General features: G+C 36.2%; 3 protein-coding genes across 6 annotated transcripts in view; all 3 read left to right on the plus strand.

The window, feature by feature from the left end:
* LOC147833832 (uncharacterized) overlaps window positions 1-27,197 on the plus strand; it is an 863,518-nt gene that overhangs the window by 14,160 nt on the left and 822,161 nt on the right. The window lies entirely within an intron of this gene.
* On the plus strand, window positions 6,574-14,418 carry gstp1.1 (glutathione S-transferase pi 1.1). 2 transcript variants are annotated; one of them, NM_001020513.1, is given in 7 exon segments: window positions 6,574-6,628; window positions 8,872-8,907; window positions 11,057-11,163; window positions 12,842-12,929; window positions 13,617-13,720; window positions 13,847-13,948; window positions 14,034-14,255. In NM_001020513.1, coding segments are annotated over 7 exon segments (627 nt in total). In that variant the 5' UTR covers window positions 6,574-6,627; the 3' UTR covers window positions 14,223-14,255.
* On the plus strand, window positions 17,941-24,776 carry gstp1.2 (glutathione S-transferase pi 1.2). 3 transcript variants are annotated; one of them, NM_131734.3, is given in 7 exon segments: window positions 17,941-18,016; window positions 18,627-18,662; window positions 20,844-20,950; window positions 22,832-22,919; window positions 23,961-24,064; window positions 24,186-24,287; window positions 24,376-24,766. In NM_131734.3, coding segments are annotated over 7 exon segments (627 nt in total). In that variant the 5' UTR covers window positions 17,941-18,015; the 3' UTR covers window positions 24,565-24,766.

The raw sequence follows: 27,197 nt of genomic DNA on the forward strand, positions 1-27,197 counted from the left end.
TCACATTGCTTCAAAGACAGGAAAAGCTCATATCACCAGGAACTGCTTGCGGCTTAATAAAACATCCTGAGCGACAACAATGGAGGAATTCTGGCCAGCTCTGCAGGTGCATTTAAAGGGGTTCGTGGTTACATTTCAATTTTGTGCATGCCATTCACAACTCATATTTATGCGCAGACTAGATTAGATTAGCACTCAGTTCAGTCTGATACAAATGTCACTGTTAAAGGACAATCCATTGAAGAGCAGCTCCATCCACCCCATCAAAGCAAGCCAAACTACCAAGGGATGGTAATGTGAAAAAGTGAAAGTCGTGACGTGGCTAAGTACGGTGACCCATACTTGAGGCTTTGCTTATACTCTGAATTTGTTCTCTGCATTTAACCAATCCAAGTGCCCACACAAACACACCCTGTGAACAATCACCTGGAGGCAGTAGGCAGCCATTGGGGAGCAGTGCCTTGCTCAAGGGATTCACCTGAGGGTATTGAGGATGATAAGAGTGCTGGATATTCACTCCAACCACCTACAATCCCTGCCAGTGCTGGGACTTGAACCTGCAACCTTTTTTTTGTTCACAAGTCCAGCTCTATTAGGCCACAGCTGTTAAATAGATTCATGGAGAACAAACCTTGGGAGAAACTAGACTCAACTGGGAGAGCAGTACTCCTCTAGCCAAACAGACAAGAGGCAGAGTTGCAGCCTACAAACATTGGAGGCCTTAAGAATGATGAGTGTCAACCAAGGTGAAGTTGCAGGTCCAAGTAGATCCCAGAGTGGTTGTTAAGACTGGCAAAAAGGGATCAGTGTCACTGTGGCAGTCTTGCATTCATGACACATGTCCTCGTTTACCATGTAGGGTTGTATTGACCTCAGATTTAGTACAGGACAACCATCTGCTCTGGAAATGGGCCGGATCCAAGATTATGTGAAACTTAGCATAGAGCATAGATGCCATTCTTATTACAGAGTCTTCTTTAGCGTGTTATGTAACTGTGCAAGTAAAACATCTGCAAATTTGCAAAGCTACATAAGGGATTTAAGACACACAAAAATAGTTGCCTAAAGACATAATTCCAAGTTCTGACATCGCATCTCTGAAGTCCAACTGTGTCACAAATTTGAAATATCAGGATAATGTCTTCAAAAACTTGAGCTTTTATAAGTGCTGCAATATTTTTATATTATGTGGGGGGAAATGTGGTGGTCATTTTGGAACAGGGTGGCACAGCAAGAAGAATCTGGTTCCAATCCAAGCTGACTCAAGATGCCAATCAGATTGCTGTATGCAAATATCTCAGCTCAGACAGTAGCCGATTGCTGACCAATTTCATTAGCTGATGCTGCTATGATGATCACGTCAACCCCAACTTCAGACACCCCCTCTGTCAAGCATTATTGCTGAAGCCCGGTGTGAATCACGCGTAATAGTATTGGGAAAGCAGTATGCCAGAAGAACCGAATGACCTGCTGTACTACTTTCAGATGTAGTATGTCTAATTTTCATGTATACTACTCACATTCATACTATTTAGATCATACTTTTCTATTGGTTGAGAAGTAAATTCAAATGAACGCGGGCTCATTTTGAAAATGTTTCTGGAGACTGCGAATTATGTAGCCATAGGTACATATGGCTGCATTCATTTTTTAAGCGACGTATGACACCGTTCCTTTTGGCACTTACCGGATGAGCGCTTACCTCCGTGTGAAGGGCTTTCCCACTGCAACCAGTTTGTCCAGTTAGCTCGTCGTGACAGATCTTGAGACGCAGAGAGGAGCTGACCACGACGATGATGACCATTCAAGAAATCAGGTAAGACAAAAACAGAAGCCAAAAAATAAAGTGAATGAGTTCATAACAGGGTGAGAATGTGGTAAAATCTAAAATGTGGTAAAAAGCAGACGAGAGCTTTTCGTTTTCTGGACGGCAATTGTAAATTGTTGGTTGGGCAGGTCAATCGGTAAAATAGGTTGGAATCAGGGAAGGAGGAGGGTGGGTCAGCCGATTGGCCGGTCGCCCAGTCAATCATTCAGCCAGTCGGACAGACGGTCGTTCGACAGCGGCCTCTGGTGGGTTTACGCGAGAACAGCGCGGGCGCAAACGGCATTCGCGAGAGACATTTGAGATGCGAAAAAGCCCACACAGCGGCCTCTCGTGCATTCGCGAAAACAAAAACTGCAAAAATACGTACCTCCCAGGACGTACTTCGAGGTCTCCAGAAACGTCCACGGGACTACGTTTTCAGAATGAGCCTGGGTTGATTAAAATTCAATGTAGTTATACATACACAGTGTATGTATACATATGCATGTATGTATATGTTGGCATATATGCGAGATGAGATCATGTGATCCGGAAGTGTATAAAAAGAAGCACCTGATTGTGATAAACATTGTCTGATGAAGAGCCGGCGGCTCGAAACGTTTCACTCTCTGTGTCAGCATTTTTAATTTAATAAATTTGTATTTTTGGAGCCTTGGTGTTGCCGCCTTTGATTTACATTTAATTTGCACTTTTTGCGGTTTTGGCTGAGCACCCAATTAAGATGTCGTGCTTTTGTACAGTTTTTTAATTTTTTTTTTTTTTAAATTCAACTCAAAAAGTTGAGTTGTCTTCTCGTCACAAACCCAAGATTGGTGCAAACTAAACTTAAAGTTAAGTGGCTAGCCATGCTATTCCATGGTACATGCTCCAGGTCTACTTTTTGTTTTCTAAAAAGGCCTATTCAGATCAACATCTTTATTTTCCACTGATGTGTTTGAACACAATACATTGAGTTGTGCACACTTAGAGAGGGTGGTTTACTGTATATTTACAATATAGCCTTTAAAATGGATGTATAATGATGATTCTGCACTTTTATAGTTGTATGTATTCATCTCCAGAGCGAGGGCTGAACAAGATGAACCAGTTCTTAGGAAACAACAGCAAATGCGGACAGAGAAAGGAGGAGTGCAGATATAGAGTACGCATGAGCCCAGACATGTAGGCCTTTTCTGTCAGATTTAACAGATACTAGTTGAGGTTGAGAAAAATGTGTCAAGTCACAGCCATTGAAACATTTTACTACGGGAAATAACAAGTGAGGTTTTACTTAGGTCTTTAGCATTCATTTTCACTCCCTGCACTTCCTTTATGAGAGTGACTTGCATGTACTGCATCAAGAACTTTGAGAAAGACACTGGTGCAAAGTGAATGCAGAATATTGATGGCGAAACAATTGAAGTGTGTATGAAACTTCAAGCACTGTTTCCATATTGCTTGGATTCGGGCTCATCAGACTGCTTCAGACTTCACAATGCCAACCCTAAGTTCCCTGCTGAAAAATCCAGCTTAAACCAGCCTAGGCTGGTTGGCTGGTTTTAGCTGGTCGACCAGCCTGGTTTTAGAGGGGTTTTGGCCATTTCCAGGCTGGTTTCCAGCCATTTCCAGCCTGGTCTTAGCTGGTCAGGCTGGAAAATGACAGCCAAATCCAGCTAAAACCAGCTTGACCAGCCTGGTTTAAGCTGGATATAGCTGGTTTTGGCTGGACTCCCAGCTTGGCTAGGCTGGTCAAGCTGGTTTTAGCTGGTCATCTCCCAGCCTGACCAGCTAAGACCAGGCTGGAAATGGCTGGAAACCAGTCTGGAAGTGGCCAAAACCCCTCTAAAACCAGCCTGGTCGACCAGCTAAAACCAGCCAACCAGCCTAGGCTGGTTTAGGCTGGATTTTTCAGCAGGGTTTGTTTACATCTTGTTGGTTACATAAATTAATCTCCAGTGGTAACAGCTGCTACCCAGGTGGAATTAGTAACAAGCTCCTCTGGGATAAATCATGAAGAGACACACTGAGAGTCAAGTGCTGCACACCAAGCAATAAAACACAACACAAAAGGCTGAAATATCTGCCATTCCTCCTTATATGTATGTGCTTAACTGACTAAAGGCGATTGCAAATGCTGTGTACAAAGACCAGGGCAATCACAACACTTGGCATGCAAAATAGGCAAATATGAATGTAACAGCAGTATCTGATCTAAACTGTGTTGGCTCAATGTTTTCCATATGGCATGTAACACTGGTGCCACTGCAGTGTTAGGGTGCTTTCACACTTGGTTCGATTGCTTGTCTGAACCCAAGTTTAATAGGGTATATGCGGAAGTATGCTGAAGGACTTTTAATTTGTCAGTAACCTGGGGCAAATGCTTCCGGAGAACTGTATGCCAAAACAAAATCGGCATCTGTAAGGTCTGATTTTATTTTTTTTCAGTCAATGATCTTCACTGCCTGATTGATATACGATATAAAGTGGGTCTCAGAATGTACAAGAAGCACTGCATTAAATTACATTTCTCCACGCCATGTCTTTTAAATATGACTATTTATTATACAGCAGTATTTTTAATGGAGTTTCAGCGTTTGCCTGCTAATCCTGATGGGCGTGGCGAGTAAATGGCTTTTCATCTGGTTTTATGTTTGAACAACTAAATGAATACCGAAGGCCATTTAACTGATTATATTTAAATTACATTACAACATCGATGCTGTAAAAGGAACGGTATAACATTTTAAAAAGTCAATTTAACCGCACACCGGAAGTTTATCAGTATGGAAAGAGCACTAGCTGTGCAAATACCTTATTATCCACCTTTGCCGCCTTCTTGCCTGGTCTTGTTTCCTTTTGAACCTTGGTACGATTGCGTCATCAAGCTGCTGTTGTGTGTACAGCTGTTGCTAGGTGATCACCACGAAAGCCAAGGCGCCAAAATAGAAAGACGTCCACACATCACGGTCATTCTGCTTTTACTGAATGTTTTGGTTTTGTTACCAAAAGAAAAATACAGAGAGCCATTTGCGTCTATCAGCCACAAAATTATTTAGTTTTTGTTGTTTTTGGAGGAAACAGCCAGACATTATCACTGTGTTTGCACTGGGTCAGTCCTGCTTGTCGCCATGGTAGGTGTTACACAGGCACACACACATGAATGAACGTTATGAAAACAAAAGCTTGTTGTACAGTTGCCGCTTCACTTCCAATATTTAGTACGATTGCATTCATATCAGAAATGAACCGGGAAAATATCTTTACGGGATGATAGCAGGATAGAACTGTAAAATACAGGAGAATCCCGGTAAAAATGGGAGGGTTGACAGGTATGGTCCCCTGAAAAATAATGTAAACAGAAACCCAACCGATAGTGTTTTCAAAAGCACCAATTGACCCACCCACCTCCTTGCAAAACCCAACCGATAGTGTTTTTTTAAAAGCACTAATTTACCCGCCCACCTCCTTGCTAAATCCAACTGATAGTGTTTTCAAAAGCCATCCAGAAAAAGAAAAGCCCTTGCGGCAGCCTGATTTTTACCACGGTTTCAGATTTTACATTCTCACCCTGTTATGTACTTGTTTATCTTATTTTTTGGCTTTTGTTTTTGTCTCATCTGCTTGAGCTGGAACTGTTCTTCGCCAGACTCAAACCCAGTTATAACAGTCAACTTCTCTCTGCGTCTCAAGTCCATCAATGTACACTGCAAGCCGCTGGGCAAACTGGTAACAGCAGAAAAGCCGTCCACATAGAGGTATGCGGTCAGCTGGTAAGCAAAAAAAAAACCAAACAATGTCATACTACCCTGTAGAGTTTGTTTTAAAGACGAAATGCAGCCAATAAGCACCTCTGGCTACATATTTCGCGATCTCCAGAAATGTATATAGGGCTACGTTTTCAGAATGAGCCTATGTTGCACCTAACATACTAAGCACTTGCATAATGCATAATTTACTCAGAAACAACCTTGACATTTTGAAACTCACTTTTCAGTCCCCAGATGGCTTAAAAAGTTTGTGTAAATGTTGTGTAAACAGCCCCTAATTTTTATATTGTAATAATGCTGTTGAACAACTTAACGTACATTTTTTTTAAATTTTACTGATTAAATTTTGGCGGCACGGTGGCTTAGTAGTTAGCACTGTCGCCTCACAGCAAGAAGGTCACTGGTTTGAATTCTGGCTGGGCCAGTTGGTATTTCTGTGTGGAGTTTGCATGTTCTCCCTATGCTGGTGTGGATTTTCTGCGGTTTTCCTCACAGTTCAAAGACGTGCGCTACAGGTGAATTGAATACACTAAATTGGCCGTAGTGTATGTGAGAATGTGTGAATGTGAGAGTGTTTCCTAGAAGCGGGTTGCAGCTGGAAGGGCATCCGCTGTGTAAAACATATGCTGGAATAGTTGGTGGTTCATTCTGCTGTGGTGACCCCTGATAAATAAGGGACTAAGCCAAAGGAAAATAAATGATTGAATTGTAGCTATATTTACCTTTTCTTTTGGGCATTATCCTCTAAAATATATATTTTTGTAAAGTTCAAAGTAACTTACGTACCCAAAACAAGTCTGCTAATATAATCAGAGTTAAGCATATTAGCATTTTTAAGTTACAAGTACGACAACAAACCCAGGCGTTGGAGTTGTCATTGTGAATGTTGTTTCAGTGTACTATGCCTTCATTAATCACTTTGCATGCTACCTTTGTGCATGAATGACTCAATAAAGTACACATGAGGCTTTAAAAGGAGCATTGCACACACCTGCACTACACATTTCTGGAGCAGCAACTTCACAGACCTCGCTTTTCACACAGTTCTTCACCAGTAAGTACTTCATTCATGAGTTTATTCACCTTTGAGTTTGATTATGCATTAGATGCACATTTTGTATGGATATATTGCTTGCAAAAAATTAGATTTCAGGCGCTGTTGCACTTGGCAGAGTGTCTGGAGATGATAAAAGACTTCAAGCTCATATTACAATGCATTATGATACCAGATAAATAGAGTCAACTCAATGGGTGCACATCTTAAATGTACATTCATGCATTTAGCAGATGCTTTAATCCTACCCGACTTACAAAAGTGAGCACTTTAAGGTTATTAGACTAGAACTGTAGTGTGTGCTATTAATGTTTAATCTGAAAAATGCACTATATATTATCTTCTCCATTACGTACTAGTAATTATTTCTTAGGTATTTGTTTTTGAGGCACTTCTGGTTACCCTTTTATAGTGTACTAGTACTTGCTAGGTAGTAGTATTCATTACTTATTCATTAGATAGTTTGGATAGATACTAATATACTTGTTTCCTAATAAGTTGTAGCTAATGAATCATTACTATCTTTTAAAAAGAATGTAGCATAGCACTAGTATAGCATGAAAATACATTTATGAAAAATATAGTTTAGTATAGTATTGAAAAAAGCATAGCATGAAAAAGTAGATTATGTAGATGAAACATTTCTGCACTTGATTAAAAGTTAGAGGCACTTTCCAAAGAGCTATTTTTATTTATGATTTGACATTTATCATAATAAATGTGACTAAAATGAGTGGAAGTAGGTTGTGTAGTGTTAATGCATTAAGAAAAAAATGAGATGGAGGGTCTAGAGTAGACTTGAGAAACGTTTTTTTTTCAATGCTATCTCACGACAATTTGTTAATCTTTAATTAGTGGCTAATTCGTATGAAACTGTACGATCTAATTCATAAATTTTAGTTTGGTTTACTCATCACCCAATGAGGATTAGGGTTAGGTGCGGGGGCATTATATCATTGACATTTAATATTACAATTTCCAAATTAAAAAGTTAATTTATTCGAAAGAAAAAAAAATGTATTTGATTTTACGAATTTTTTTCCATTGTAGATATTATACCATAATGAATATCAGCCCTTGGGTAGGCTAAATTATCCATAGTGTTTGTTTGTGAATGAGTGTGGATGTTTCCCAGTGATGGGTTGGGCATCCGCTGGATAAGTTGGCGGTTCATTCCACTGTGGGGACCCCAGATTAATAAATGGACCAAGCCGAAAAGAAAATGAATGAATATCAGTTCTATTTTCCAATGCACCTCTACAATAATGGTCAAAAATATCCAAAATTTATTAAATAAAGCATAAATATTGTTTGTTATTCTATTCATTTTTTTTCTCAGCTACAATTTGTATTCCGTCATAAATGTTAGACTGAGCTACTTAATTGAAACATACTTTATTAAATGAAAACTTCAGGTTAAGCCAAAGAGCGACAATTTCAAGTCAGTTTACCATAATGCAATCATGTTGAAAAAGCTGCAATGGCATTCATTTAACATGATTGGTTTAGAAAAAGTGAACTGAAAAAAAAAAAATATGTATATATATATATATATATATATATATATATATATATATATATATATATATATATATATATATTTGTTTGAGTGTTATGGGTTAGATGTGGTACTTTGGGCCATGTTTAAGTTTTCATATGAATGAAGTTGTATGAATGCAAATGAATCAGCCACTTTTCTAACAGTGTGTAAAGGTTCCCTTGTGAGATTGGGCTGGTTTTGCTCTAACCTTAATCAAACAGACCTAAACCGGCTAATCAAGTTCTTTAGTGTTGCTAAAATGCTACAGATATTTGATAAATGGGTACGTGACCCTCCAGCTTCCACATGTTCTGTGGGTGTAGCTATTTTACAGAGAGGGTGCTCGCTGCAGAGCCATTTGAGGAGAGCTGAGCTCCAGCGAGGGGGAGCATGAGCTGTCACTCCTCCTCCTGTAAGCTGTTTTAATGGGTTCACCAACCCCACCCCTAACCCTACCCCCAGTGACATCACTCGTAGAAGAAGTGCAAAAAAGGTGGAGCTCAAGCTTAAGCTCCCCCTCGCTGGAGCTCACCTCTCCTCAAATGGCTCTGCAGCGAGCACCACTTGATTTTACAGCCAACACTTTAGCTAAGTCTACTGTTCCAGTCGCTGATATACATTTACCATATTACTACTGTTTACATGTCCATGTGTTCTGCTATTTCATCTCCTTATTCTTTTTCTTTTCTCTTTATTTTTACAGTGGCTCCCTACACTCTCACATACTTCGCTATCAAAGGTTTGTATGAAAATGATGTTTCTGAATGTAAGCTGTTGTTATTTTCAAAACCAAATCTAGCAGAAAGGCTGTTACTTAAAGCTTGCCACGATGGTTGTTTGAGCAATCAGAAAAGCCAGGAAAGCTGAGTTCAACTAAAGATTCGTTGCACAGTTTACAGTAAATTGTTACTGTAAAATTTACGGTAAACTGCCAAATAATGCTTGAATGTGATTGAGAACATTTGATTCTGTTACTAATTGTTACTTCATTTATAGTTCAACTTTTTAAAGCTCTAACTGAGTTGACATGTTCACCATTTTGTACTTTAGCTCAAGATGCTAACCTCAGACCAGATACCACATGGTAATCTTACGGTTATTTACAGCAAAAACACCCAGTGAAATACCACGTCCATAATTTACAGTTCACTACTGTAATATGCACTGCATTGTGGGTGATTTTAAAACTTTTTCAGTAACTTACTGCATATTAGGCATTTGCGGTATTCTACTGTAATCAAAGTAATCAAGAACTGCTACTGAAATTGAAGACAAAAATGAGACTGTTAATGATCAATTAATCCCTTAAATTTAATAGTAAATACTAGTTTACTAAAATAAAGGTTTTGTACTGCTAGTGTAAAATGCAAATTAATTACAGTAAAATTACTGTAACAGTTGTCATTTTGTACAATTAAAATGTGTTACAGGGTATTTTAGCATAAAAGAAGGTGTGGTAAATATATTTTACTGTAAATAAATGAAATTGCAGTAGGGCCCAGCTACTGTAAAATACATTTACAGGTAAGTTACTGTAAATGAGCATACTAGACTTTACTGCAATTTTACTGTTATTTACTGCAAAAACACCCGGTAAAATATCACATTTATTCTTTACAGCACACTACTGTAATGTGCACTGTATTGTGGGTCATTTTAAAACTAACAGTAACTTACTGCATTTTACGAAAATGCTGTATTTTACTGTAATCAAAGTAGTCAAATACTGCTACTGTAGTTGAAGAAAAAATTGAAACGGTTAATGAAAAAAGTGACTTCAATTCAATAGTAAATACAAAAAAGAAAGGTTTTGTGCTGCTAGTGTAAAATGCAAATAAATTACAGTAAAACTACTGTAGAAATGGCCATACTCTAAAATCAATTTGTGATAAAGGGCATTTTACCATAAGAAGTCACAGTAAGGCTATTTTACCTTTAAAAATGCGGTAGGACCCTGCTACTGTAAAACACATTTACAGGTAAGTTACTGTAAAGGGGCATATTCTCTCAGTCTGAACACTGTTAGACTTTACTGCAATTTTACAGTTGTTTACTGCAAAAAACGGCCAGTAACATACCACATGCATTCTTTACAGTTTACTACTGTAATGTGCACTTCATTGTGAGTCATTTTAAAACTTTTACAGTAACTTACTGCATATTAGGCATTTCCAGTTTTTTACTGTAATCAAAGTAATCAAGTACTGCTATTGTAGTTGAGGACAAAAATGTTTACAAATAATAAAACAAATAGCCGCTTACATTCAATGAGTACTGCTAGTGTAAAATGCAAATAAATTACAGTAAAGCTAGTGTAACAGATCAAACTGTACAATTAAAATATATTTTACTGTAAATAAATGAAATTGCGGTAGGGCATATGTACAGGTAAGTTACTGTAAATGGTCTTATATGCTCAGTCTGAACACTGTTCAAATGCAAATACATTACAATAAAACTACTAGAAAATGTCCCACTCTTTAAATTAAATTAAATTAAATTAAATTAAATTAAATTAAAATGTGGTAAAGGCTGTTTTACCATAGGAAGAAGTCATTGTAAGGCTAGTTTATCTTAGGAAAATTTAGTAGTAGCCCTGCTATTCTAAAACACATTTACAGGTAAGTTACTGTAATGTCTAACCGTGTCGATTCAGGTGATTACACAAGTGTGGAACGGCAAGTTATACATGTCTTTGAATCGCATGCAGTCAACAACACTGCTGTCTGTTCGTCACTAGATTTATAATGTTGTTCTTGTTCCGACACCTCTGTTTGTTTTTCGACTTTGAAACTGTGTTCAGTCCTTACGGGCAAACGAATCATACAATAACTGTATTGTAGACTGCTGCTACTGTATAACTGACCCTGAATCATGTGCTCCTGCAGGCCGTGCTGGCCCTTTGAAGATCTTGCTGGCGGACAAAGAGCAGCAGCTGAAGGAGAATGTGGTGACCGTACAAGACTGGATCAAGGGCGACATAAGAGCCACATGTGTAAGTTTCCAACGCTATCTCACGCCAATTCATCACATTTTGATTAAGTGGCTTAATTGTATGATCCCATTGGTACATTTTAGTACAATCAAATTGCTCATCTTCGAATGACAGTTGTGTTTAGGGGTGGGGTTTGGTGCCACGCCTCCTTTTAAATATTGCCGTTTTTTTATACGTCTGAAGTCGTATGAATTAGCCACAAAGCTGACAAGACGTAAAATAGTTAACATTTTTAAATATAGGTAAAATTTGTTTGTGCGTGAGATTTTTGTATGCTCTGTTTGCATTCATTGTGAATAAAGAAGAAAATAATGTATAACATTAATTGTATTTTTGCGGTAAATTGCTGGCAACAGTACTGCTAGTAAGTTACTGCACAAATACAATAAAATGTCCTTATTAAGTGTATATACACACTGTTTGACTTTACAGCAATTTTACAGTTATTTACTGCAAAAAATGCCCAGTAAAACACCACATTCATTATTTACAGTTCACTACTGTAATTTGCACTGTGAGTCATTTTAAATAGGGGCAACTGCCCCTTTACCCGTAAATATGTATTATAGTAGCAGGGCCACTACCACCTTTTTTGTAGGTAAAATACCCATACAGAAAAATGCCCTTAACCCAATTTTTATTTTAGAAAATGAAAGTTTATACAGTAGTATTACTGTAATTTATTTGCATTTTACACTGGCGGTACAAAACCTTTTAGTATTAACTATTGAATTTAGGTGACTATTTGTTATTAACTGTCTCTTTTTTTTTCTACAACTAGTGTAGCGGTATTTGATTTCTTTGATCGCAGTAAAATACCGCAAATTCCTAATATGCAGCAAGTTACTGTCAAAAACTTAAAATGACCCACAATGCAGTGCATATTACAGTAGTAAATTGTAGAGAATGTATGTAGTATGTTACTGGGTGTTTTTACAGTAAATACGTGTAAAATTGCAGTAAAGTCTAACGGTGTTCACACTGAGCGAATATGCCATCTTTACAGTAAATTAAATGTGTTTTACAGTAGCAGGGCCCTACCGCAGTTTCATTTTACAGTAAAATAGCCTTACTGCAACTTCTTTTTAGCATACCCTTTTTCACATTTTTACAGTATTTTACTGTAATTTATTTACATTTTACATTTGCAGTAGAAAACTTTTATTTTTATTATTTTGTAAGCAACTAATTTATTCATCAACTGTCTTGTTTTTGTCCTTAACTACAGCAGCAGTACTTCTGCTTTGATAACTGTAAAATACCGCAAATTCCTAATATGCAGTAAGTTACTGTAAAAATTTTAAAATGACCCACAATGCAGTGCATGTTACAGTAGTGAATTGTTTTAATTGCGGTGATATTGAAACTATTTGTTTATTAAAACAACACAGAAAGGCTTTTTTTGGCAGAGAGGTTGTGTGGGTGCATTTGCTAAGAATATTGTTGAGATTCATGTTTGGATTCATGGCAAATATTCTATCATGCTCAAAAAAAAATCAAAAGAAGCAAAACAATTTTATTATTAAAATTATTTTTTTAATAATTCGAATCAGTATTGGACTTTTGCATCGGAACTGATTGGAATTGAGATTGCAATGATCTGTGCATGCTTTAATGTATGGTTATGTATTTGTTCTGCATATCAATAGATTAAAACATGTTACTGGATTTCTTTCAGCTCTTTGGACAGTTGCCTAAATTTGAAGACGGTGACCTGGTGCTGTATCAGTCTAATGCCATACTCAGACATTTGGGACGAAAACATGGTAACGATTACTAGTCAATGCATTAGATTCACTGCTGGGCAAATATTAATGATCATTATTTACATATAAAAAAGTTTGTGTGTGTGTGTATATATATATATATATATATATATATATATATATATATATATATATATATATATATATATATATATATATATATATATATATATACAACAGTTCTGTCTGGTTCTTGAATCTGATTGACTGATAGCCGTGATATATTCAGGTAATATTAGCACCCGTAAAGCCTCTTTACCCTTTGTGTATTACTCCGCCCACATACAGCCAGCAAAAAGCAGACACTACAGACCTAAAGTTTAAAAGATGCTTGCTCAGCTGTTTAACTGTCAGCTTATGATTTGAATCCAAGGCAGAAGAAAGTAGTTCCTCATACAAAAGGGTTTTTGAGACTCTCCATGTTTGATTTTGTTTTTATATACACAATTATGCCGTCAAACTGTTGTATAAACGCAATATCACACTCGCAGCAGTGCGATATGGCTGTATATCGGCACTGGTGGGGGCACTGAGGCACGAGGCTGCACCAGTGCCGATATATACAGCAATATCGCACTGCTACGAGTGTGATATTGCTCATATATATATATAATTACATATTTGTAGTAGTGCATTGAGTGTATACAATATACAGTATAGACGTTATTTGTCATTTTACACATTTAGGTGCGTATGGAAAGAACGACTGTGAGGCTTCTCTCATTGACATGATGAATGATGCAGCTCAAGATCTTCGCCAGAAATACATAAAGCTGATCTACCAGGAATATGTAAGCAATAAAACAAAGCTATGAGGATCAAACACCAAAAAAAAAAAAAACATTTCAGGGCAAACGCATGATTAATATCAAGGTTTTGTTAGCTGTATGTATGAGCTCTTCTTATTGTGTCTGTAGGAGACCGGTAAAGAAGCGTTCATCAAAGATCTGCCCAACGAGTTCAAACCATTTGAAAATATTCTGGCCAAAAGCAAAACAGGATTCCTGGTCGGTGATCAGGTGAGAGGTCCAGTAGGAACAGCAGCATTATTTAGTGGATGCTAAAATCTGACCATCACTAACACTTCATTTCCCTTCTCTCCAGATCTCACTTGCAGACTACAACCTGTTCGATCTCCTGCTGAATCTGAAGGTGCTTTCTCCCTCCTGTCTGGACTCTTTCCCGTCTCTCAAGAGCTTCGTGGACAAGATCTCTGCCCGTCCCAAAGTCAAAGCTCTGCTGGAGTGCGAGAACTTTAAGAAACTGCCCATCAACGGCAACGGCAAACAGTGAATTAACAGAATGTTGATACAACGTTCTCAAATGTCTCTTACTGTTAAAAGGCCTTAACTGGTGCTCTATGATGTCTTTGTATGAATATCTGTTTTGTATGTTTAACTATTTTGATCATTTTTACGTACAGAATGATCATCCATTTACTAACATAATGTTATCATTTATAATGAATAAAATATTGAACCATCCAAAACAGTTGCAATGCTTCTTACATATGTTGTATATTGTTAAGAACAAAATCCAGTCATTTTATTTTAATGTTTGTCTTACTTTAAATAGCCTTAAAGTGGACTCCACTGTCAAGATATGTCAATTTTTACTATGTATATATGTATTATGTATGTATATATACATATATATATATATATATATATATATATATATATATATATATATATATATATCTATATATATAGATATATATATAGATATATATATATATATATATATATAGATTGTACATTGTTCCGGGTCCGGCGTGTTCCGGCACAAATTAAGCCTTGGCTATAGGTGAACTGGGTAGGCTAAATTGTCTGTAGTGTGTGTGTGTGTGTGTGTGTGTGAATGAGAACATATGAATGTTTCCCAGTGATGGGTTGCAGCTGGAAAGGCATCCACTGCGTAAAAACATATGCTGGATAAGTTGGTGGTTCATTCCGCTGTGGCGACCCCAGATTGACAAAGGGACTAAGCCAGTAAGAAAACAAATGAGTGAATGAATGATGAATGTACTAAATGATTTATACGAATGTGTAAAACCCAGTGGTAATTAAGAAAAATAAAGGTTTCAAATAACAAAGAGTATTTTCTTGATGGACTGGAATCCTTAATAAGGGCCGAATGAAAATGAATGGTTACTGGCACCCATGACTTCCACATGAAAGAAAAGTTAAGTCAATAGGTGCCAGCTAGTAGCATTTTTCAAAATATCTTCCTTTATGTTCAACACAGGGTTTCATTTTTGGGTGAACTATCCCTTTAAATAAAGTATTTTTAAAAATGTGCAATGCTTATCTTGCTAGCTCATATTGTTATTCTTAAGGTGATTAATTAATCTGTGCAAGTTAATCAATTGGAGAAAAAATAGTCTGTTTTGGTAATCTTTATTGAAAGTCTGAATATTTGCTTCCGCGTTTTGAATGGCACTCCTCTGTTGACGTCAACCTGAGGGCTTTTATAGCAACTGCTATAAAATACCATCGATATATATATTAGATGTCGCCTACCCTGTTGTTGTCTATTGGAAGGAATGTGTCAACAGAGCTGCCATTTTGGTGCAGGGTAGCGCTCCTATGAAATGAATACGGGACCAAGCTGCAGTGGAGGACTGTGGCAATCCAGAGCCAGACAATTACACATATACACATATATCTATGATCGGGGGTTTTCCTGGAGGTCAGTATGCACATTTCTTTTTCTTTTTTTTTACGAAACTTATCATTTGACATCACTTTTCTACATTGATTGATAAGTGACCGCCCAGGCATTCCTGATAATAAGCTTGTGTTTGTGTGTATGGAAATGTACCACCCACCCTCCCTGTTAAATTTGATCTAATCTGTGTCCTGAACCCCCTACTGCTTTCACTTCCCATACTGACGGAGGGAGAGATTTGTTTGGGAATGAATCTCCGTTATGAACAACTCGTTCACTGGATACAATAATACAACTTTCTGGCAGCGCAGCATCTCGGTGTCATATTTCTTTTGCATTGTTTGCTGATTTTATTCAACAAAACTAGCATAAGCCCAGCTAGTGCAAGTTGGTGCCACTTTGCCTCATGGTCAGTGCAGTAAGTGACTGTATTATCATCAATAACATTACCTGTTTAGCACAAAAGTTCATAACATACAAAAATGTAAAAAAAACTAAATCTTACCTATGAAATGTTCTGCCTTTGTGCTTTGTTTTCTTTGTTTGCTCCTTACTACACCTGTAGACAGCACAAAAGTTCAGCATCTTCACCCCAGATAGCAGGTAGTAATCGGCCCGAGCACGGCTCCCCTTTGGTGCCTCCTGCTCCGACTTGGCATCGGCGAGTGTTATCCAGGCCGAGTACGGCCCACAGCTCGCTAGCGCACTTGTGTTTGTAATGCGGCTGTAAAGCACTAGCTGGCCCAATTGCTGTTAACCATATCTGGCTTGAGTCTGTCTGTAGAGTCCGGGCTGCTTCTGGCAAGGACTCGGCTTGTTTAACTGATGACAATCGATTAAATTCTTATTTTATCTAGTATTTGTTAGCTCAACGTTTAATGTTAATTTGAGAAAATATCCATGGAACGACAGCAACAAAATAATTAGAATAGTAAAAGTTATTAAGAATTGATTTGGGCCGGAATCGGGCAGTGAGTCCACAGGCATTCGGCCCTAGTATGGCAGCCAGAGTCAGGCTGAGGGGTAAGTCTCCGGCAGGCGAGAACCTAGCCGGAACTGGCCCGAGTGTATTTTGCTATCTGGAATGTAGTTACTCTGTCTTGACTAGTGCGGTTGAATGACACTTTCCTGGAGCACTGTACAAATATGGCGGCGCTATTGACGCATGCTCAGGGTCAATAGATGCAATATCTAGTGTTTATATCTATGTAAAATACCCTCTCTCACCATTACATTTTATGGAATGATGTGCAAAAAAGGGCAATAGTATCGGGACCTAGCCTTTATGATGCAAGCTGAGATTGCATCGCTCAGAGATGCAGTCAGACATGATGCACTCAATGGAGCTAGTGACGTCACGGTGAGGGGTAGGGTTAGGTGGGGGTTAGGTGAGCCCATCATAAAGCATTGGATGCAGCTGAGATTGCATCTGCACCAAGTCTGCAGCCAGACCCCTCTCAAAAAGGCCCTGCCCCTACTAACTATTTAGTTTCAGTTTTAATTCATATCAACTTACTGGATTAAAAGCGGTTTAATATCAAATATTGGTTATATCAGATTTCTACCGGCTTTATTTTGAAAATATACTGCGTAATGTGGGTTACCCTTAAAAGTGAAAAAAATATATATAAATTAAAAAGAAAAATATATAGGCTATTTAACAAAGTTCACATGTTTGAACATAACTAAAGTTTTTTATTATTTCTGGACATCTTCAAAAATGCATGTTTAAAGTAGAAAATTAATCACAATCCATATTAAAGTTACAGGCACTCGATGAATAATGCACTGGTCACCTATCTTGCGAGCGTGTGGTCATAAAAAAAAAAAAAAATATATATATATATATATATATATATATATATATATATATATATATATATATATATGTATATATATATATATATATATATATTATTATTATCATTATTATTATTATTATTATTACTATTATTATTGAAGGGTATATATGCTGAATATTTAGCAATCAAAACCAAAACAAAATCTCGCAATTATTACATCCACATCATAACAAATGAAAAACATATTAGGATTTAAATCAAATAAAATACAATAATGTCAATAATAATAATAAAACCAATAAGGGTTTATATGTTTACAATATAGAGAGGAGTTTAGCTATTTGAGTAGCCTATATTCATAGTTCTGGTTGCTTTTCGAATTGAAAGTCTTCAAAATGTACCTTTAAATCAGCTTTGAAACTGGAGATTGAAATGGGAGATCTCGTGCACGCGTGTGGTCATGAATGCAACGAAAAACACAATTGCGTGTTCGCGGGGCGCGTGCATGACTCATCAAAAACGCTGAGGCTTATAAAAGGAGACGCGCGCGCTCCGACAGTGCACTGCAGACTAGGAGCAGCTTGGAAACGCACTTCACTCAGCGCTACAACACCAGTGAGTACTTCAAGACTCTCTACGAAGCATTTACAACTATATTATATTGAATATATTGCTTTTAAAGTATTACATTGTGTTGCTTGCTGCAAGTTAAAGGCGTCTTTGTACTCGGAAGTGTCAACATAGCTGCTCATTTAAGCTGATATTACGTAATGTGCGGTGTTTAAATGGAGCAGCTCGAGTTCGTTCAGTGCTAACATATTCAATAAGGTTTTATGAATTTAGCATACGCGTTTAATCAATGGAGAACCACTTTTTGTAATGGACTACGACGTGCAAAATGTATTTGATCGCTACAGTGGAACTAATATCTGCCATTTGTTGTCGAAATGTTTACTTATTTTAAAATATGTAATTGCATGTGTATATAAAATGGATGCAAATGTGACCGAAATGAATGAAAGCAAGTGTTACGTAATGCTAAAAGTGCATTGAGGAAAAACTAGAGCTGCACTTTACTATGCAAAGTATGTGGGTTAACTACTTTGCAAATCTCTCTTCATAATCTCTACTACAGTATGCATCGTGATTGCTTCCGTTTAGACTACTTTCAAGTTCTGCAACTTCCTCTCTTTAATCGTTTCCCTTGTTCTTTTTTTTTTTGCAGTGGCTCCCTACACACTCACATACTTCGCAGTCAAAGGTTTGTATGGAAGGCTGCCTCTTGTCACATGATTATGCATGCTTGATCCTTCAGAAAAATCTGGGATGTGTTTTGTGGTTGGGTCGAGGGTTATGCAATGGAACAGCAAACAAAAGAAGTGCAGGTCATGCAATGCAAGTCATAAGGACTTTTATATTTGGTGGTTTATTTTATTTGGATTAAACTTTACAGGAAAGGTTAAGTCAAAGCAGAAAATTACATTAATAGTTTTCCTATTTAGTTGTCATAAACCTGTGTTGAGCACAACATATGTTATTTTGAATAAGGTTGGAAAGTGGTGTCCTTTGACTTCTATACCTTTTGTTTTTCTTGTTATGGAATTGTTACCAATTTCTAACATTATTCAAAGTATCTTCTTTTGTGTTCAAAAAAATTGTTGCCTTGTTTATTTTAGTAATGCTTAATGATAATTATATGTGAATAACTGAAAGATATAAACTCTAAATTGTGAAAACCTAAAGTTTGCATTCAGAATTAAGCATTACTTTGCAATTACATGATAAAAATGACAAGTCTGAATTTACAATTTGAAGCCTGATTTCGCAATTTGAAGCCTAAATTTACAAATCAATTCTGAAATTAGTCTGAATTGACAAATTGTAGGTCTGAATTTAGCTATTTTAAACCCAAACTGATCAATTTTAGGTCTGAATGTAGCAATATTAATGTTTGAATTTAGCAATTTTTAAGCCTGAATTTAGTAATTTAAATGTTTAAATTGACACTTCTAAGCCTAAATTAGCTATTTCAAAGCCAGAATTTACTATTTTAAGCCTGAATTAGTAATTTAAAGTCTGAATTTAACAATTTTTAGGTCTCAATTTACAGTTTAGGCCTGATTTAGCCATTTTACATCTGCATTTTAAGGTTTAAATGGTCACTACTTGGACTATTATTTTAAGCCAGAATTTACTATTTTAGGTCTGAATTTAGCAATGTTAAGGTTTGAATTTAGCAATTTTAAGCCCGAATTAGCCATTTTAAGCCTGAATTGATCAATTTTAAGTCTGAATTTAGCAATGTTAAGGTTTGAATTTAGCAATTTTTAGCCTGCATTTACGATTGTAGGCCTGATTTAGCAATTTTAAGCCTAAATTAGCCATTTTAAGCCTGAATTTAGTAATTTAAAGGTTTAAATTTACACTTCTAAGCCTGAATTAGCTATTTCAAAGCCAGTATTTACTATTTTAAGCCAGATTTAGTCATTTTAAGCCTGAATCTACAATTTTAAGTCTGAATTTAACAATTTTTAGGTCTGAATTTAGCATTTTAAGCCCAAATTTAGCAATTATAAGCCTGAATGTATCATTTTAGGCCTGATTTAGCAATTTCAAGTCTGATTTTAGCAACATTAAGGTTTGAATTTAGCAACATTTAGGTTTGAATTTACAATTTTAAGCCTGAATTAGCAATTTTAAAGCCCGAATTTAGCAATTTTAAGCCTGAATTTAACAATTTAAGCATGAATAAGCAATTTTAAGTCTGAATTTGCTATTTTAATTTAAAATTTCAAATCTGAATTTAAAATTAACTTTTTCTTGTAACTGACTTTTATGTACAGTTAAGTTTATCAAATTTTACACCTTTTCTCACAATTGCAACTTTTTAAAAATTTTATTTTGCAGCTATAAGAAGTTTTTAGGCTTTTTCTCGTGCTTCTCTCTTTACATCTTATGATTTCTCACAATTTCTAAGAAGCTAGAATCGGGAGACCTTAGATGACAATAACGACCCAGTTTCTTTTCCAACTATAAAACAATCTTCCATGCATAACTGCATCAATAAACTCAGTGTTCAAAGAATAAAAGGCCGAACATTCATCGCTCCACTGATAATCTTTGGCAGCCTGCATGTTCTCCCAGTCCTGCCAGGTCTTTGTTGTCCAATCAAATTGCGACATTTGTCTGAAGGCATTTGCCCCAGTTTAAGGAGGGACTTTGCCATTGAACTTCAGCCCACACACATAGGGTTTATAAATTGTAAAATGACAGCACGGCTCCTCATAAACTATTATATGTATTTGCTTAGCTTGAAGATTAGCCTGTGTTTGCAGTATAATTGTGTTATCTGAAGTCATGCTATGTAGCTTGCATGTGACTATTGTAGACGTCTGTTGCTATAGTAACAACCTCCTGACCTGAAATCATGTGCTCCCTGCAGGCAGATGTGGTGCTTTGAAGATCATGCTGGCGGACAAAGACCAGCAGCTGAAGGAGAACCTGGTGACCTTTGAAGAGTGGATGAAGGGCGACTTGAAAGCCACCTGTGTGAGTTTCTGCATAGACTTTTGTTTTTAGTTAAAGTATAATTAATGCATGATTCAATACTAATTCTTAGTCCACATGAACATGAGTTTTTCCCCTTCTCATCCACATGCATGGTTTAAAGGAGAATTATCATGCCCCTTTTTTTTAACCAGATTTAAAATAAGTCCCTTGAGTGGGTATGTGAAGTTTCAGCTCAAAATACCACACAAATAATGTTTGAAACCGCCCCTTTTAGGATCTGATTTTGTCATTTTGGCGACTGTCGCTTTAAATTCAAATCAGATTGTGTTCTTTTTAAAAGAGGGCGGGGCTACAAATGCATTTGTCAGCATAGTGGCTGATTCAAAGAGAAGACTAACCTCCTATACTAATGAGGGTGAGATGGCCACTAGTGGGCGGGGCTTTCCCCCTCTGATGACATGCAAAAGGGAAAATGTCAATTACAGTGGCTGCGTCCGAAACCGCCTACTACTTAGTAGGTACTGCATTTGAATTTAAACGTACTACTCGGCCGTTAGAAAAGTACGTTCTATAAAGTATGAATGTGAAAGTATGAATGGAATTCGGACGTACTACATCCGCCATTTTATCATGGTCACGTGACGTACCTGCGTCAATTGCGTCGATTTACTTTCGTTAATGAATTTGCTCGCGTGGCATTATGGGATAGCGCAGCATGCATGGGATGCGCACTCTAGAATCTCGCCGGAAGTAGTAAGTCGTCCGGGTACTTCTCGCATACTGATTTTCGAATTCTATGAATTCGGACATACTACTCGGCTCACATACTGATTTTAGCGTACCATATAGTATGGAAGTATGCGGTTTCGAATGCAGCCAGTGTTTCTGCAGACAGTTTTTTTTATCAAGTGTGACTTATAAAGAATAAAATAAATCAATGTTATAATTAGAAGCTGGTTATATTTACAGATTGTTATCTGTGTTTAAACCTCTTAAAAAAAAGTGATTTTTTTTGCATAGTACGTGCCCTTTAAGTAGACCATCACTCTTGTTACAAAGTTATTTGCACGTATTTCTAATCCTCCTAGTCACTGACATTATCTTCAGCAGATACATGCATAACAAATAATGCAGTCCTAATAGAGGAAATCAAAATAATGTAACTTAATGATTAAATGTGCAGAGTCACGCTTTCCTAGAATTAATATTGGAGATATCTATCCATCCATCCATCCCAAATGCAAAAACCTTGAAGTGCCATCTAATATTACCTTTTTTTTAATATTGGCTATTTTTCTCAGGCTCCTATATCTAGGTTCAGTAATTTAACTTATAGCGAAGAATAGGTTATTTCCATGTCTTTTACCATGAACTAACAGAACATTAACATAAAGGACCAATAAAAAACGCTCCTTGTGGAAGAAAGTTCCACATGGCACTTGGAGGTTTTTGCATTTTAACTCTTTATATAATACAATATGATATAATATAATAAAGTAATATATTATAGGCGACGCAGTAGGTAGTTCTGTTGCCTCACAGCAAGAAGGTCACTGGTTCGAGCCTTGGCTGGGTCAGTTGTCGTTTCTGTGTGGAGTTTGCATGTTCTCCCTGCATTCATGTGGGTTTCCTCCAAGTGCTCCGGTTTCCCCCACAGTCCAAAGACATGCGGTACAGGTGAATTGGGTAGGATAAATTGTCCGTAGTGTATGAGTGTGAATGGATGTTTCCCAGAGATTGATTGCGGCTGGAAGGGCATGCGCTGCGTAAAACACATGCTGGATAAGTTGGCGGTTCATTCCGCTGTGGCGACCTCCGATTAATAAAGGGACGAAGCCGAAAAGAAAATGAATAATATAATATAATATAATATGGGAAAATAATCATCATATTGATAACTTATTCATTGATTTGTTTCAGGTCTTTGGGCAGTTGCCTAAATTTGAAGATGGTGACCTGGTGCTGTTTCAGTCCAACGCCATGCTGAGACATCTGGGTCGAAAACATGGTAAAATAGCCGTTTTAATGCAACATCAAATCAGAGTGTAGTGGAATATAATAGAAAAACATTTGCAGCGTATACAGTCAGAGCATACTACTTTGTGTACATTACTCTAATTTTAATTTGAGTTTTTGTAAATCCCTATTTGGGATAATTGGTTGCTACCAGCTGAATATGTATTATAATGAGCAAATCTATACAAATATCAACCTTGCCATAAAAAAAATTTGTAAAAACGTAAAACCCTTCATAAGTTTTTTTTATTTATTTATTTATTTTTTTGTAGGCTTGTATTTTATTAAAATGATCAACTCTCCTAGTCAATGTTTTTAAACCATTAATGAATATTTGAATTTACCAAAGTCATAGAAGTGCCAATTTTACATCAGTCAAATCCATAACGAAGAGATGTATCATCCATAACCAAGCTTTTCCTTTATAAATGTAAAAATAAATTAACATTTGTTTTTTGTTTCATAGAGAGTCCACTCTTACTCTTCTGATTATTGTTTCTTTTGGGTTGTGCAGTTTAATTCACGGAATTTCTACAACGTATTTTGTAAACTCACTAACTTTATGGTCCCATCCATAACGCATGTTTATTTTCTTCATTGAAAATATAAAAAAGGTTTACAGATTATTTTTTCTGACCTCATAACTGTGGTTTGGACTGAGCAGGCGATGGAGTAAGGTAAAAGTTGGGTGAGCTCTGCAAAAAAATGTAATAACTTATAAATTTAAGGCGCTTTAATCGAAAATATGAGATGCTACATCTATCTCAGACTTTACTACTTCACCTAAAACAGCTGGGTTCTCTATAAATCCAAATGGCGGGCAAACTACGTAAACTGTGGTTTGTAGTTTTGGGAAAATATAAGCAGATGTTTTCAACATACACTTTCTCGATGAATTTGTTTAGTTTTTACTGCAAATGTCACATCCATAACGCTGGAATTGCTCCGTGTTCATAAGTTTAGCATACTACAGTTTGGCACTCTAAAAATTAAACCCAATATACATTTTTTTTTGTTGTTGTTTTGCATTCAGCTGCATATGGCAAAAACGACAGTGAGGCTTCCCTCATTGACGTGATGAACGACGGCGTTGAAGATCTTCGCCTGAAGTACATAAAGCTGATCTACCAGGAATATGTAAGCAATGATGTGATTTTTGTAGATCTCACAGACCTTGGGTGGAAAAAACTAAACTATTTTAGAGCAAATACATGATAAACATAGCTGTATGTATGAGCTCTTCTTATTGTGTCTGTAGGAGACCGGTAAAGAAGCGTTCATCAAAGATCTGCCCAACCACCTCAAATGCTTTGAAAATGTTCTGGCCAAAAACAAAACCGGATTCCTGGTTGGTGATCAGGTGAGATGTCTAGTTGGAACAACAGCAGCATTATTAAGTGGATGCTAAAGTTTTACCATCACTAACGCTTTATTTCCCTTCTCTCCAGATCTCATTTGCAGACTACAACCTGTTCGATCTCCTGCTGAATCTGAAGGTGCTTTCTCCCTCCTGTCTGGACTCTTTCCCGTCTCTCAAGAGCTTCGTGGACAAGATCTCTGCCCGTCCCAAAGTCAAAGCTCTGCTGGAGTGCGAGAACTTCAAGAAACTGCCCATCAACGGCAACGGCAAACAGTAAATCAACACTAGACAACGTCGGTACAACATTCTCCAACAACGACACTTACTGCTAAAACAGCCTTAACTGGTGCTCAATGATTTGCTTGATGTCTCATGTCTTTGTATGGAAATCTATTTTGTATGTCTTACTGTTTTGATAGTTTTTACTAACAGAAATTCCATGTATCAGTTATTCTGAATAATAAAAAAAAAAAACGTAAGCAACTGAAATGGCTTCAGTGATTCTTTTATATATTTGTTTTAAAATGGCACTGGTGCCTCTTAGCAAGAAGGTTGCTGATTGGAGTCCCGGCTGGGCCAGTTGGCATTGCTGTGGAATTTGTATGTTCTCCCTGTGTTGGTGTGGGTTTGCTCTGGGTCATCCGGTCTCACCTCCAGTCCAAACACATGTGGTATGGGTGAATTGGTTGCGCTAAATTGGCTGTAGTGTATAAATGTAAAAGTGATGTTTCCCAGTACTGGGTTGTGGCTGGGAGTATACTAGTACAGTATGTACGTATACTAAATTTAGGTAACCATATTCTGTATTTTAAAATTGCAACATATGACATGAAAATTGAGCATGTCTGGGGTAAGATGGAGGAGGCATTGACGAATCCAAAGAGTCTTGATGAACTCTGGGAGTCCTGCATAACGCTTTCTTTGCTGTTCCAGATGACTTTATTAATCAGTGATTTGAGTCATTGCAGAGATGTATGGATGCAGTCCTCCAAACTCATGATGGAGTCAGACACAATATTCATACTGTCTCCACTGCAGTATGACTTTATACTCTATACTGGACATTATTTCTGTTCGGTGACAAGACTTTTATCGAAGCAAAATCAGACCTTACTGTCCTAATTAAATCATTAAAAATCAAGGCATGATCATATCTTATTTCGGTAAAATAAGTGTATTCTAGAGGCCTTTGCCTTTCATATAAGCCACTTCTGATACCAAATGATCAACTAGAAGACAATTTATTATTTGTTGTTCCTAAAACTTGGATAGGCAACAACTTTTTTTCAGAAAGTGTATATATAAAAAAAACTATTCTTAATTTATTCATATTATAATTTATTAAATTATTTGTTTTATTATTTGTAAATTGTTTATTCATTTTAACATTAAAAAGTACAGTATTTGAAATGTTATGTTGCAAACATCTAATTGGTGTTTGTGTGTTTACACACACACACACAGACACACACACACACATATATATATATATATATATATATATATATATATATATATATATATATATATATATATATATATATATATATATACACACATACACACACACACACACACACACAGTTGAAGTCAGAATTATAAGCACCCTTCAATATTTTTCTTTTTCAAATATTTCTAATTTAAATATTTTTCCTAATTTAAATATTTTATTTATTTCTCCTAGAGAAAGTATTATTTGTTTTATTTTGGCTAGAATAAAAGCAGTTTTTAATTTTTTAAACACCATTTTCAGGTCAAAATTATTAGCCCCTTTAAGCTATTTTTTTTTTGATAGTCTACAAAACAAACCATCGTTATACAATAACTTGCCTAATTACCCTAACCTGCCTAGTCAACCTAATTAACCTAGTTAAGCCTTTAAATGTCACTTTAAGCTGTATAGAAGTGTCTTGAAAAATATCTAGTCAAATATTATTTACTGTCATCATGGCAAAGATAAAATAAATCAGTTATTAGTAATGAGTTATTAAAACTATTATGATTAGAAATGTGCTGAAAAAAATCTTCAATCCGTTAAACAGAAATTGGAGATATAATTTTTTAGAAATAATTTTTTTTTAATTAGAAAAGACTTTTTTTATGTAATACAAAAAGTTTTAAATCAATTTACAAGAGAAAGCAATTTTAAAGGATTTGAACATCTTTGCTGATGAATGAATAAAATCTGGCAGGTTCAAAGATAGTGGTATTCAGATTAAATTATATGGTGTTTTTGGGCTGCGCTTTTCCCGAATGTTTGAGATGTGTCTGACATTTATTTTGGTATGTAAACTAAATTACAAGTTAGTGACTTCTGTGCTTAATGGGGAGAAATATGTGACAGTCTTTTCGTGCACAGTTTCTAATATTCAGAAAACTCTTTTCCTTTTCTTCTTTGACATGTACATTGATTATAAATATATAAATAAAATAATAAAATATATGTACAGTTGAAGTCAAAATTATTAGCCCTCCTTTGATTTTTATTCTTTTACAAATGTTTCCCAAATTATGTTTAACAGAGCAAGGAAATTTTCACAGTATTTCCTATAATATTTTTTCATTATCTTAATTGTTTTATTTCGGCTTGAATAAAAGCAGTTATTCATTTTTCTTAAACCATTTTAAGGTCAATAAATTCAGTCCTCTTAAGCATTATTTGCTTTCGATTGTCTACTGAACAAGCCACTGTTATACAGTAACTTGCCCAGTTTTCCTATTTAAGCCTTTAAATGCCCTTAGCTGAATACTAGTATTTAAAAAAAAAATCTAATAACATATTATGTACTGTCATCATGGCAAAGATAAAAGAAATCAGTTATTAGAAATTAGTAATGTGCCACAAAAATATTCCCTCCATTTAACTGAACCTGTGGAATAAATTCTAAAATATTTAAAATGTAACAGGAG

The sequence above is a fragment of the Danio rerio genome, chromosome 14 (genome assembly GCF_052040795.2).
Source record: "Danio rerio strain M-AB ecotype USA chromosome 14, GRCz13ab, whole genome shotgun sequence".
NCBI lineage: Eukaryota > Metazoa > Chordata > Actinopteri > Cypriniformes > Danionidae > Danio > Danio rerio.

Bases quoted from the DNA above. Each gene is read 5' to 3' on its own strand.
- gstp1.1 (XM_087280498.1), top strand. From the start codon at position 13,658: ATGATGAATGATGCAGCTCAAGATCTTCGCCAGAAATACATAAAGCTG. The intron at 13,721-13,846 runs GTAAGCAATAAA...TTGTGTCTGTAG, and splicing joins AGCTGATCTACCAGGAATAT to GAGACCGGTAAAGAAGCGTT. The intron at 13,949-14,033 runs GTGAGAGGTCCA...CCTTCTCTCCAG, and splicing joins GATTCCTGGTCGGTGATCAG to ATCTCACTTGCAGACTACAA.
- gstp1.2 (XM_087280916.1), top strand. From the start codon at position 20,867: ATGCTGGCGGACAAAGACCAGCAGCTGAAGGAGAACCTGGTGACCTTT. The intron at 22,920-23,960 runs GTAAAATAGCCG...TTTTGCATTCAG, and splicing joins ACATCTGGGTCGAAAACATG to CTGCATATGGCAAAAACGAC. The intron at 24,288-24,375 runs GTGAGATGTCTA...CCTTCTCTCCAG, and splicing joins GATTCCTGGTTGGTGATCAG to ATCTCATTTGCAGACTACAA.